We start from the raw sequence: 14,107 nt of genomic DNA, 5'->3' as shown, positions 1-14,107 counted from the left end.
ATGTTGCATTTTGTAGATATTAAAATATTTGATTTGGATTGTTGCAGTTTTATTTGTGATTTCAAAGACAACCCTATCTTCTAAATTTCACCCTACTTTGGATGACTTTGAAAAGCTTGTAGTACAAGGACAGAGGACCATGAGCACTTGGTTGGTAAAGTGCGCTTGTTCCTTTGAATTCCCAACAATATTTTCCTTATACTCCTTTTAGGGCACTTATATAGTTTCATATTACAACTATATGTTTTTCTTTTTAATGTCCATTTAGACTATAAACTTTAGGAGGGCAAGAAGGACCTCTGGGCTTGGGTACAATAAGGACCCAATGAGGGTTATTGATGTAAGTAATTTATTTACTCTCCCAGGGAGAAGTAGCCAAGTGCAGGGATATAGCGTGCTTACTTTTCCTTTGGGGAAAGGCCCTTACCCTCCCGCCTTGCAGTGTATGCAACGTAGATTTGTTTTTCTTTGGCAATGTTAAAAAAGAAGGCAGTGTTGTGCAGAAGGCTGAAATTTGAGTCCCAGCCCCATACCTTCCTAGCTATGGCACTTGCATCAGACAGTTAATCAGTGGGCCTCTGATTCTTCACTTCTGATAAGGACACTAGTGCTTGTATCACCCACCTCACAGGGTTATTGTGTGGTTCAAGTGAAATGCCACCATTTAAGTAAAAACTCCTTCAAGCTTAAAACACTGTATTCTTAAAATAATGTATTTTCTAAATTAAAAAAAGTTTAAAGATCTTACAATTCAGATCTCTGGGAATGTTTCTGGAATTATAGAAAGTGGGGATGTAAACTTACTGGACCTGGCCCTATAAAAGCACCCCCAAACAATGGCCCCTTAGAAGTCCCTTAGAGAGCATGGGAGGGATGAACTGGCACTCCCATTTCATAGATGGGCTCACTGAGACAGCAATACCACACAACTGCATTCTTCTTGTCCAGGAACCGACTCTGGGCCAGATCTTCACCTCTTGTGATGAAGAGGAGATGTGATTACAGAGATTACAGTCTCTATATTACTGTACCAAGGAATACTCTAGATTACTGAGTACCAAGTAGCTCCAATGAGTCACAATGAAATTAAACAATCTTGGCTATCCCCTACTACCTTAGTCAAGGGCTCCAAAGTATTCTGTTGAAATCTTCAGATTTGATGGGTTTGCAATAAAAATATTTGGAAATAGATGTTGACCAGAGAAGAGATGCAGGTGCATGCTTTCTGTCAAGTATACATGTTGAGTTTGGGGTGCAGGATCCAGGTGAGGTTAAATAGCAGCAGGGTTCTGCTCCACCTTTGCCATTCTGTATTGAGGGTAGAAGGAGATAGAACTGAACTGGTCAGGCCAGACCAAAGTTTAAAATTGCCTCCAATATGCTACTTCCATTTGTCATGCTGCTTTGTGTGAGGCTAAATGATTTGGAAGCAGTTAAAAAACGCATATCTACTTATATTTCAGCCATACAACATTCTCTTTTTTTACATGAGGGTAATAATGTGCTATAAATTTCCGTACCCCCAGATGTGCCTAAAATATTAATCTCTTGGACTAAGAAACTATCAATTAGTAGTTACTGAAACAATCACCCCCATGTCTCGATCAAATGCTCAGTTCAGATTGCTGCATGGAAAACAATGAATCTGAAAGAGATTGAGAATCTAATGATAAGTCTGGGATGCTGGAGTGGAAAGTAAGTTTTTCTGTCATCAGATAATTGTGGTCAATCTGTAAATGGATACTGATTGATTAGCAATATCGTCCATGGGTTCTGGTGAGGAGGATGGGCACATGGTCTATGTCCTAAAACATCTAAAAATGATTTAGATTCCTCTTGACTAATCCATCAAATGTTGAATCACTGTCTTTGTAGCAATAGACTAATTAGATTAAAATATTACAATGATCTTCTTGCTTCCCTGAGCATCTCTAATGCAGCGAATTTGCTGAAAAAGTTTTTCCTGCTTGTAAAGTCTCCTCTTCTGCTTAGCTGAGACTTCAAGAATCAATTCTAGTAGGAAACTTGCTCTAACCAATTCCACTCAAAGGAATCTTGTACTACAGGAACCTTAACACTGAGCGTGCATCCCATTCATTTGATGCTTACAATCCACTGCCTACTGTTAATTGTCCTACTATAAAATTTTTAAATTACTAATATCATTGGCAAGTCAATGTGCCTGAGTTTTCCTGTTTGCAAGCAGCAGATAAAATGTGCACCTGGTTTCTGGGTTTCTGGGAGAATTAAGAGATGATTTTATTTCCATCAGTATGTATATACATTGTGCCTCATTCATTTTTCTCCATTGCCATAACGGAGCTTCAAGACAGCAGAGATTCTCTCTCACCCTTTTTTTATATCCCCAGATCTTTAAACCTACTTGGAGCTCAATTTGTTTATTGCTTTCTCCTTTCTTATCCCACAAGGCATTGAATCTTCAAAGCTGGTGATCCCATCTAAAGCAGGGTTCAGAAAGTGAAAGATCTACACTCCACGGCTGTTTTTTGCTAACTACTCAATCCTACCCTGTGGCATGTACTAGAGAATTATTTTAGATAAAATCATCCTCTGGGCATCCACAGCCGTGGTCAATTTTACACAAGTTGTCAGCAAAATGAGCAATGCTATCTTCTCTTCAGCAGCTTTCACATTCCCGCCTCCTCGTTCCCCACCCTAGCGCCCTAACCTCTACACACCTGTACACTGCCCCGAGTCCAGGCAAGCACGGGGGAAAGGGCGGGCCCATATTGCCCAGCACCTGCACACTTGGATCAAAACCACACTTCCTAAAAATGGGATTCAACATACATTCATGACACATCTACCTGTTCCCTTCTCATAGTGCTCTGTTTCTTTCTCTGTCCTTTTCAATTCTGACCTCTGCTGGCCCTTTCTTTTCCCGCTTTATTTAGATGCTTCATTTATCTATCTCCTTTCCTTCATAGTCAGCTTCTTATGTGGAAACAGAATAGTTTCTCATCACCACTCACCTCTTCAGAGATGTCTATACGCATGGGTATCAACAGATCAAATAAACAGGAACTTAGGTTAATTTAATAGAAAAAATAAAATATGGAATAACATTGATTTTGGCCAGTATCAATTACAACCGTTCTACTATATTTTACAAAAAAACAACTGAACATTTTACACATGTACAGTATTTTTCAGTAAAAGTGGATTTGGATTTAACAATGGATCACTAATTAAAATAAAAAGACAAAAGAAAACAGAAGATAAAACTTTTGTCTCTAGAAGGTTAGAGCATTTGCTAAAGTCTCCAAACTTTGCACTATCCATTACATATATCTTATTATGAATATATATATTTATACATAATATATAACATTAACTTAAACTTTGAAAGCATTATGTTCTAGTTAATAATGTTAAGTAGATAAATGAGGCAGTAACACACTAGTAGTTAAACCAGTATTTCCGCGATGTGAGCCTGCATGGTCAGTGGGAAACGGGACGTAAACCGGTAGACCCCGATAGAATTTGGTTGTCACGTGGACATGACATCATTTCACCTTTCCTATCTTTCGGCAAATATTATGGGCGGTTCAGATATATAGATTCCTTTGTAGGCAAATCTGGTTTCCAGATTTTCATCTGTTTTACTTGCTTTAGGCTTGTGCTTACATTTGTCCACAGGGCTGGACTCTATATATACTACGTGGGATTAAATTGCTTTCCTTGTGTCAGAAGGGTCTGCAGTATTTGGAAGAGGAAAATTGTCCAGTAAAATCGGTTGCTACCTTAGTTGCTCAAGAATCATTATGTGACTCATCTCCATAACGCTCTTAAGGAGGTTGTTAGACTATTACTACTCACTTTGGATTGGAAGTTAACTTTGATGTGGAGGAATGAATATTTTCAAGGGAGGCTTCTTACAAGCTTGCTGCAGGCATAGGGATCTTAGCATCCGCTTTCCTGCTCTAACATAGGAAAACCTATGCTGATACCATTCCTTTTCTCAGCTGTCAAGGCCACTGATATCCTGGAAGTGAGGGTCACAGAGCACAAGGCCTGAAACGACGGTTGGTCACTCCCAACACAAATGAGATCCTCATGGAGCTTTGATACGAGAAATGAAGAAACTTGGTATCACTCTACACTCTCGAAACAGAGAAACTCATAATTGGTAAAGAGGTCTCCTTTCTGACCATCGGTCCAAAATAGTTTTCTCTTAATTCAGTCTGCTAGTTGCCGTGATATGCTTAAGGAGTCATAGAAAACCAGTGAAGATATTTTAAAGAAAACAGATGATTGGAATAACATTCAGGGAACAGTGTTTCCAGGCATGGTTACAGGGACAGAGGAGTGGGGAAAATACAGAACCGGGAGGGTACCATCATGCCGCCCATATTCTATTTCCAGTTTTATTATTTTTTTAAATGACAAGATGAAAAGAAACATCTAATAAGCACCATTGAGAACACTGTGTGGCCAACTTGGGCACGACCTTAAATATTTAAATAAATTCCATTTATTAAAAAATACAGGACCTCTTAGAAACTTTTGACTCCAGGAAGAAATTCCCTGCATCATATCCAAAGTGCTTCACACCACAAAAAAATGGAATTTCTGATGGTCTTAAAAAAATGCTATGGGGATAATGGCTAGATAGCACCAAGAGATTGTGCAGGGTCCATCAAGTTAACACTCTGGATTTCAGGGGAGCTGGATCAGTCTCAGCTCTGCATTCGGTCCGCTGCCAATTTGACTATACAGAGCAATCCCATCTGACTAGCTGTGTGTAAAATAACCCAATCTACAATGGAAAAGCCAGTAGCAGCAAGTCTATCTGATGAAACCAGTGGAGCTGACTTATCAAGTGAGGATAGTGCAAAACCTGCACATAATGCATGAAGTAAATTATGTGTGGAGGGTATCAATGTTCAACTGTGAAATGCTAAGACAAAAGACACTGGACAAGACTCTTTTGGGGTGTCCTTAATGCCCCAGTCCAGTTTTCTGACATTTCCCCCAGTGGTGGACACAAGCGTGAAAAAGAATCAATACAAGAGCTTTCTGTTTTATTCTGATCTATGTATGCTCTTGTGATGTTTTTGAAAGGTATTTTTAGGCATCTCAAAGGAGAAACAAGCAAGTAAATGCAGAAGGAAAAAAACAAAACAAAACAAAAATGGACCTTCAAAACCAGGGCAGGAAATCAAATCATTACTTTAACGTTAAATTTTGGCATCAGATGCTTTGGTCATACAATACTGTCTCTGTGGTCCTGGCTGTTTAGCATGAAACACCCAGTTATAAAAGGTAGGCTTGTTGTAGGTTTATTATTTTTTTCTCCATTTAAGTTCTGACAAAACAGTTCACCATCTCCCTGCACAAACTTGAGAGAGAGAGAAAAAGAGAGCAAGAAAGAGAGAGGTGGCTTGCTTTTTTTTTTTTTTTGCTTGTTTTTTTTTTTCTTTTTAATAATAATATGGAGTAATCTATAAGTCTACAGGAACAAAGACGTCTGGGATGGCCGCTCAGCCATGGAATGTACATGTTTTGCAGCAAAGTTGTTGAAGAACCTTCCGTTGGCACAGATTGTTCTTTTTCACTAGCATACAGAAGCCTCCTTCAGCCCAGGACTCTTCAGTTGCTTTTCCAGGAAGTCAGCAAGAGAGGGGGGGGAGTTGAGGACGGGAGCAGCATGATGTACACACACGGGAGAAGATTTTGATTGGTCAGAGAGGCAGATTGGGGGATTGGAAGAGACCACTCAGGAGCAGTCAACAAGGAGGAAATTTGGTCCACCCAAAGTGATTTCAGTCAACAGCATTGTTTTTCAAGGAGAGACATTGCAGTCCAACGGGAAATGTGATTGGTATCCATTTATGAAAGGAAAAAGAGATTAGAAAAAGAAAAATTAGAAATCAATAATAATATAAGCAAGGTATATTTTTAGAATTACCTAGAGCAAAGAGTATACAGTCATTTATCCCATGTTTCACTGAATCTAAGACACTGTGGATTTAAAATGCACCATTACTTTAAGTACTATATAGACAAATGCTTCTTAATACAGGGACCCCATATTGTATCACTTCAAATTTTAATTTATACTTATTGAAAGTATTTGTTGTAGGGCATGGTGTTTTGATTCCATGTTTACACAATAACTCTTTCTCTGAATACTGACCCTAGTTTACTTTTCTGACCCTGTTTTGAACTGCAATGAAATTCAGCACACGAAGAGGTAGCTAGGTGTCTAACTCAGGTGAACCGACTTCAACATGACTAAGTCTCCCATGCTGGCAGTGATAGCTATGACATGGCAACCTACTGGGTAATAGCCACTGAAGGCTGCCATGAATTATAGATGCATCTGATTTCATAAATGTCAAAATGTTAATAAAGTATGTCTTAGATTCACTGAAATATGTTAGTTGAAAGAGAATAAAAAGCATATCCTTAAATGCAACTGTCATGTGATTTGAAATGTCTGGTGAGCCATCAATGATCTCATTCATGGATTTTCCTGATTTAATCTTTCAAAAATGTCCTTAGTTTTCAGGTCGCTAATTTAGGAAGGCTCCATATTCAGATATAGGGGAACCATATCTTTAATCTAGGATAAGGAGGTACTTGCTATAATTAAAAGAAGTTGCTGGGCATACCACGGTGGCTCAGCAGGCAGAGTTCTCGCCTGCCATGCCGGAGACCCGGGTTCGTTTCCGGTGCCTGCCCATGTAAAAAAAGAAGATGCTCTCATGGTCCCTGGGGTCACTGCCCATTGTTCTCCACCCCCGCCCAGGGCTGTGCAGTAAGAATCAGACCAAGTAAGGAACCCCCCAGATCACATAGAGTCTGAGTGGGACTGGCCTGTCCCTGCCAGACTGGCTGTGTATCAGAGAAGCTAAGAAGATGCAAACTCACCTATGATGTCCCATGGAAATGAGATCATAAATCATATTATATCAGTGCCATCATGGTATGAAAACATGACCTAGGCTTTTGCTTCTTTCCACAAATCACCTCTACACAAACACACCTAAAACTCTCTGATTTCCTAGCACTTAACTGTACTCTGCCCAGGTCTTTTCATGTCTCCCATAAGCTATAGCTGTAGCTTATGGAAGGTTGAATTACCATAGGAGGTCAGTACAATTCTAATTTTTCCTGACAAGGGGAGTGAGGCCCAGGGAAGTTATGATTTGCCCAATGCCTGGAGCCCAGAAGTGAATATAAGCAGCCTGGCTCCTGACCATCCACGGTATTATTCTGCCTTTTATGAAATTTCCAGAAGAAATTTCAAAGGTGTGTTCAAAGGAAGAGAAAGAATAAACCCAGGGGAATGATCTTGACAGGTAAGACTGTTCCAAGTGCATACTTTCTTTTTATTTTTTCTATTTTCATAGTGATTGAAAGATGTACAGAATAACAATGACCCACAGTAATTTCTTTCTTGTCCACATGAAATTTAGGTAAAAATTGGAGGCCTCCTCAACGTGAACTGTATTGGAAGTCAATGCTCACAGAATGTCAGAGTCAGAATAATTTAAATCCACACATTTTACAGATAGGGAAACTGAGGCCCCAGAGAAGTAAGTAGCATGTCATTTGCCAAGTTGTTGGGGTACACATATAGAAACACTTCAGGAGCTTCAAAAACTCTGTGCTCAGGCTATATTCTAGATCAATTTAATCAGCATGTTTGGGGGAAGAGTGAGGCCCCGGCATCCTGGCTGAGAACCAGTGGGACAAAGGAAAGAAAAATGGACCAACAATTTTAAGTCTTAAATTCTATACTTGGTATTGTCACTTTCTAACTACACACTTTGGGTTTTCTCTGTTGTTAAGACTGGAATATTAATTCCTAGGCTCACAGGCTAAGAGTCAGGTATGAGTTGATGATTAATTACTTTGCCATGTCAGTCTGTAAATAATAGATTCATTAAAACAAATATAGGTACTTAATAAACCAATGTTTTGGGACAAATGGATAATTTTTCTCTATTCTCTGGGTTCATGATTTAAGTTCCCACTGGCAATCCATTAAATTTAACTATGTAGAACTGCATATATTATAAGTCAGAGAAAGGAAGATTCATCTATTCCATCATCTCAATGGTTTTGATAGCTAAATGATGGTGACTTACAACAAAGAATACTAAAAATCATATCTTAAAAATTCCCAAGAATTTTCTAAAGGTAATAATTTTAAGTATTAACAAAGCTTATGCACATATGGGTCCACTGTCATACAATTTACGTGTCAAAATTATTTACAATCGAAATAATAGAAGAGTGGTAAAGAAAAAATGGCATCACATCCCAAAAGAATATTATACTATTATTAAAAATGAAATTTCCTGAGACTTGGCAATAACACAAACTAATGTTTATATAATGACTACTGCAAAAAGTTGGATACAAAATAAAATGTACATAGTATTTTTAAAAACCTGGCTAAAAAATATATAGAGAAACAAACTAGAATGAAACACATCAAAACTTAACTGTAATAATCTTGGCTAGGGGGACTATAGGTGATTTATTTGTTATTGCAATTAAAAAAAGAAAAAACCCAACCCCACTGAGGGCATAACTTCAAGGAGGAATGAATTCCAAACTCTGATCAGATGCATGCTTGATGGTTTCTTTTTGAGTAGAAACATACTAGACTTTAGAGTAGAAAGATCACACTTTGCTCAGAAGATCAAAATGAGGGATTGAACTCACCATCCTTGCAGATGGCTCCCATCTGACACATTCCTAAGTCTAAGAGGTACCCACTGGGGCAGCTGGTACAGTTCTTGAACCCTGGGCCATTGCAAGTCAAGCAGCTGCTGTCACATCTATGGAAAAATGTATACTTTATTACTGTTTCACACATCATGCATAGGAAGTGTGTTTACTATCAAAGCGTTAATGTCTTACACTTAATTGACCCCTTGAAAGTGACCCCCAAATCTTTTCTTATAATTACTAGGATATTTGCAAGTATTTGGAACAGGAATAATTTCTTTAAATGTTACACAATGTTTCTGAGGCAAAAAGATAAAACTTCAAAGACAAGTTGGGCTAAATTCTCAGCACAGTGTCCATGTGTAAATGTCTGAACCTCATTTTATCACTGAAAATGATAAGTTTTCATATTATTGAGGCACACAATCATATAAGGAACCCTGTAATCAAATACTAGGGTTGAGGGGTAAATCCACTTACTTTTTGCAGGATTTGTATCCATTCTCTGAAGAGTGGTGGAAGTAATAGCTGATACTGCAGCTTTGCACACATCTGCCATTCTCCATGAAGTACCCCTCGCTGCAGTTAACACACCCATCAGCGCCTGGCCCTTCAAAGCAAGATAAAATGCAGGAAACAGAAACTAAACTTCAGTCGGCGTTGCATGGTGCTCTTCTTCTTTAATGGTTGGTAAAAATAAAACTAATGTCATAATTTTGTTATCTAATATTTGTCTTTTTTCTTACTTTCTTTGAAAAAAGTTTACTATTTTAAACCAAACTCATTTGCCAAAAACATCAAATCTCTTTGGAAAGAGAAGGAGCAAGAAATCACAGCTCTCTTTATTACAAGGATATGATGCTTATGACGGTTTGCCTTTCAGTAAGAATACATACATACATGCATGGGTATTAAAGGAGAAATCAATAGGCTTCTTGGAGATTTCTAAGAAACTCCAGCATTTTCTGTAAAAATATCAAGTATGTGGCAAAGTGGGTGACTAAAAAGAGATCAAAACCAAAACAAAAGAGCTTATACAAAAGCAAAACCAAAGCTAGTGGCATAAGTGAAAAAGAGTTGGAGGAGAAGATACCAGTGCAAGTGGCACAGAAGCGGTGGCAGGGCTGGCAGTCCTGGCCACTGAAGTACCATCCGTCTTCACAGGTGATGAAACACCGGGCTCCCCACAGGCTGGGGAAACAGAAACAGAGCTTTACACAGACTGCTGTAATCAAGGCAAGGAGGCAACGACTCCCCTCCAAACTTCAAATGTCACAAATACAGTCCCCCCGGGAGACCAGTGGATTTGGCAAAGCTTCATAGCAGGGGAAACAGCCCTTCTACCCTCTTTTTTTCCCCTCTGGCTGCCTCTAATGCTTCTCTGTGCTTGTAGCATGTTCACGGGCTGCAGGATTTGGGGATATTTTTGTTAGATTGGCCAACATGCTCCTGCTTTGAGAAGCAACTTCCAACCCAGAGACTTTTTGATAACGGTATTTTAGTGACAAAACAATCACACTGTCTGATAATAGGAACTATCCCCCTAACATCCAGACCTCCTACATAATCACTTTAAAAGTTATTTAGTAACTATAAAATGCAAGAGGAACGCGTAGTAAAATTAATTCCAACTGGTTAAAAGTTTACATCAACTATCCTTCCCAGTCCCAGCCCAAAGTCCCCGGAATGTACTTTATTGTTTTAGACATTTCTAATTTTAGTTTTTCTGTTTGTTACCATCAAAATGACAAAACTCTAGTGCATTTCTGCCTCTATTCCTTGATTTAAATACTCTAAGGAGGAATTTAGAAAAATTACCTAGCTATACAGCTGCCCCCCCAAATCTTGACTTTTTAAAACTATATTATTTTTAGTTTTTTTCCTTAGTAGTTATCTATACAATATTAACTTATGGAAGTTTATATTTCTTCATCTAGCACTGTTGGACAGTATCTAATAAGTTGCCAGAATTTAGGATCAGGAATGTATATTTTTGTCTTTTCCTCTTTTATGTCAGCTATGATTTTTTTTTTTAGTGCACAGATTCTTAAAAATGAAAAAAAAACAGAACATATTTTTAAGTAAATAAATTTGATATATATTTAATACTTGATATTAAATATATATCAAATATTTAATATAATATTTGATATATAAATATTCACTGACTAACCAAACAGTGGATTGGAATCATCGAGAAGGAAATGTAATCCTATGTCACGAATGCATGACACTTGAAGATGTATGTCTAAGCAACAAGCTCAAATGGGTTCTACTTTTCTTAAACTCACCACATTACTCCAATTCATATTTTGACTTTGCTCCATATATAGACCATATTAATATTTTTTGTTTGTATGCTGCGCGGGGTGTGTGTGTGTCACACTTCATTCTTTTCCCATGTAGATTTCCTATGTATCACAGCACCATTTGTTGAAGGTATTTTTTTTTTTTTTGGGAGTGCAGGGGGCAGGAATGAAAAATGGCAGGTGAAAATTCTACCAGTGAACCACCCTTGCACCCTCTATACCATATTAATTTTAAAAAGCTAAATATTTTTCTCTATGCTCATTAAAGAAATTTGGAAAGTACAAAAATAAGTAGGCCATAATAATAATAATAATAATAATAATAATAATAATAATAAAAGAAATCCCAAATAGCTTCTAACATTTTAGTCCATTTCCTTCAAGGATTTTATGCATTAATATTTCCCCCACTGTTTGTTCTTAGTCACTATGTAAACATTTACAGATTTTTTATAGCAAGATGGTCTCTTGTAGTAAGCCCATAAGAAAATGCAAGGAGCATCAAGAATACTGAGAGCAGCCTAACTGAAAGCGAACTTCATTTATAGATCTTCTCACTGGACAGGGAGAGCTATCATTTAACCAATAAAAGCAAATTCCTTCCCTGACTACATTGGAAAAAAAAGACACTGCATCAAATGGTATCCTTTTGTGGGAAGAACTGGTACCACCAAAAAGTGTATCCAAGTTTTTAAAAAGCTGTCTACTTTTTGTAATAAAGGGCAGCACTTCTGAGATTGGCATCGATTCAGCAGGAGACAGAGGCTGTACTGTGTGAGTAAGGAATGAGCTAGAGGTGACCTGCAGTCAAAGCAGAGCTGTGACCCTGAGGGTTCCTGTAGCTTCCAAACTAGAGAATCATCAGGCAAATGAAGCTGTTTCTGTAAAAAGCTGCGGGGAGGCCTATGCTCTATCTTTGATAAATCAGACCTAAGCTTAGCACACGTGGCCAGTGCACACTTGAAATATGGCTAGTGTGGCCAAGGAACAGAATTTTAAACTTTATTTAATTTTAATTAATTGCAATCTAAACTTAAAAGCTCGTACTTGAGTCAGTAACTGACAAGATCTTGAGTAAGTCTGGAACAATTTGGCAATGTAAATCTCCTTTTTATTCTTCGGCATGGGCAGGCACCGGGAATTGAACCTGGGTCTCTGGCACGGCAGGCGAGAACTCTGCCCACTGAGCTACCGTGCCCCCCTCATCTCCTTTTTCAACTAAATTTTATGAAATCTAAATATAGATCAAGAATTTCTAATAAAAAATTGTCTGATCTGAGATGTGCTTTAAGGATAAAATATACACCAGATTTCACAGATGTGGAACCAAAGACTGGAATATTTCATTATCATTTTGAAAATATTGATTACATATTGAAATGTGAATATTATGGATATATTGGTTAAATAAACTATTTTATTACAATAAATTTCATCTGATTCTTTTTTCCTTCTTCTAATGTGGTGACTGGAATATTTAAAATTACATATGTGGGATGGTGTACCGGTGACACAGTGGCAGAATTCTTGCCTGCTGTGCTAGAGATCCAGGTTTGATTCCCGGAGTGTGCCCGTGCAAAAAAAAAAATTACATATGTGGCTCTTGTATTTCTACTGGGAATACTGGTCTAACGTACTCTATAAAATGTTCCCTTAAGAAATACAGAAAATAATCTTTTATTTTTTATGGACAATTTATGTGCCAGATGCTGGGATAAGTACTTTGTGAATGTTATCATAGTTAGTCATGATCACAAACTAATAAAGAAGGGGTTATTGTCCCCACTTTATAGATGAGAAAACTGAGGTTTAATGGGATTAACTGACTTCCCCAAGGTCACACAGCTATTAAATAGCACACGGATTTTATTCTTTTTGTTATACTGCTCTGCTGTTTCTTCCAGAAGAAATTGGAAACTTTAAGTCCGAAAAAGTCTTGAAATGAAAGGTGCTAAACAAACTAACACTGAATGCGTTTATGGAACCGTCAGTCAATAAATCTAAATTAAAATGATGTTCCAATATTGAGCAATGTGAAGAATGTTCCATTTGGGAACTGCTTGGACCCCCACCTATTTCACCTATGGTGAAAGGGAAAAAAAAGGCATCATCAATATTCAAATATATAGAGTGGGAGAAATCTAACTATGCAAATTCTGAGTCAGTCTCTTTAGTCAATGTAGGATGGTCTAACCTTCCCTGCTGAGATCAAATGGCTACCTTGTTCACTTAAGCTGCAGGACGCTCTCTTTCAGATCCTACCAACTATTTAGCTTTCCTAATGAGCAAGTCCTGCATCCAAGGAAAACATCCCTGGTGTTAAGTCTGTGTGCATACCTAGCATAATAGAACCAAGCCTGAGATACTTAAGATAAGAGAATGGTTGGCCAAAGGGAGAGACATAATAAAGATAAGGGAATAGTTTCCAACCATTAAAGGAATGAATCAGGGGGATTAAATATAATTCATTGGCACTACAGCACAGTAATCCTTGACTGGCACACTGCAGGTCACGAAGCATGACAAATGCCTCTCAAATGGTCATTTTTATTTACATGCCTTTGGGCAATCTTTTTCTAAAGAGAATTTCATTTGGTTTAAAAACCTGTCTTAGCCAAGATGGCATCCAATTTGTCACACATGGTGGTAGAGATGACGCAAATAGCAATCAAGTATTTGAATGGGAGACAAACAAAGGGTAGGTGGTAAAAGGGGGTTTTACGTTTGTTAGATATTGAGAAATTCCCTGGGCTGTGTTACTCGATGAAACCCTTCACTCTCTCACCTTAACCCATCCCTACATTCTGTGCAGTTATGGTATTCAGAGCACGTCTTGCAGTTTTCACTGCATTTCCGGCAAAGATTTTTCTCTGTTAAAAAAAAAAGTAACAAGGTTATAAATCAATTGGTCAACTGGTTTCCATAAAAGCACATGGAGATGTTCAAATGTTTGCTAATGTACATGCTATAGTACACACGGTCTTGAGTAGAAAATTGCAGAAGCCCAGACTCACCATTTGTTTTCACGTCTCAGCAAACCAAATACAGGCAGGATTTGCACACTGAGATAAACCTTGGAGATCAGTGAC

General features: G+C 38.0%; 1 protein-coding gene and 1 long non-coding RNA gene across 5 annotated transcripts in view; one reads left to right on the top strand and one right to left on the bottom strand.

The window, feature by feature from the left end:
- The window catches only part of PCSK5 (proprotein convertase subtilisin/kexin type 5), a 441,103-nt gene that overhangs the window by 150,359 nt on the left and 276,637 nt on the right, over positions 1–14,107 (bottom strand). For 2 of the 3 annotated variants that reach the window (XM_077148451.1, XM_077148452.1), the window contains exons 17-20: positions 13,804–13,888; positions 9,803–9,900; positions 9,190–9,319; positions 8,704–8,819 (exon numbers count right to left, since the gene is read on the bottom strand). In XM_077148451.1, the coding sequence (XP_077004566.1) occupies positions 8,704–8,819; positions 9,190–9,319; positions 9,803–9,900; positions 13,804–13,888 (429 nt within the window). Of the gene's footprint in view, positions 1–3,035; positions 5,621–8,703; positions 8,820–9,189; positions 9,320–9,802; positions 9,901–13,803; positions 13,889–14,107 lie in introns of those variants that run through there. The other variant, XM_077148453.1, reaches the window with a different exon arrangement.
- The window catches only part of LOC143673656 (uncharacterized), a 138,269-nt gene that overhangs the window by 70,996 nt on the left and 53,166 nt on the right, over positions 1–14,107 (top strand). The window contains exon 3 of one of the 2 annotated variants that reach the window (XR_013170500.1): positions 9,199–9,417. The exons of the other annotated variant lie outside the window; for it this stretch is intronic. This is a non-coding gene — a long non-coding RNA (uncharacterized LOC143673656). Of the gene's footprint in view, positions 1–9,198; positions 9,418–14,107 lie in introns of those variants that run through there. 2 annotated transcript variants of the gene reach the window in all.

This window comes from Tamandua tetradactyla, chromosome 2, assembly GCF_023851605.1.
Source record: "Tamandua tetradactyla isolate mTamTet1 chromosome 2, mTamTet1.pri, whole genome shotgun sequence".
In the NCBI taxonomy this organism is placed as follows: domain Eukaryota; kingdom Metazoa; phylum Chordata; class Mammalia; order Pilosa; family Myrmecophagidae; genus Tamandua; species Tamandua tetradactyla.
The sequence above is the reverse complement of the archived record's forward strand: the minus strand, read 5'-3'. Positions and strand labels throughout refer to the sequence as shown.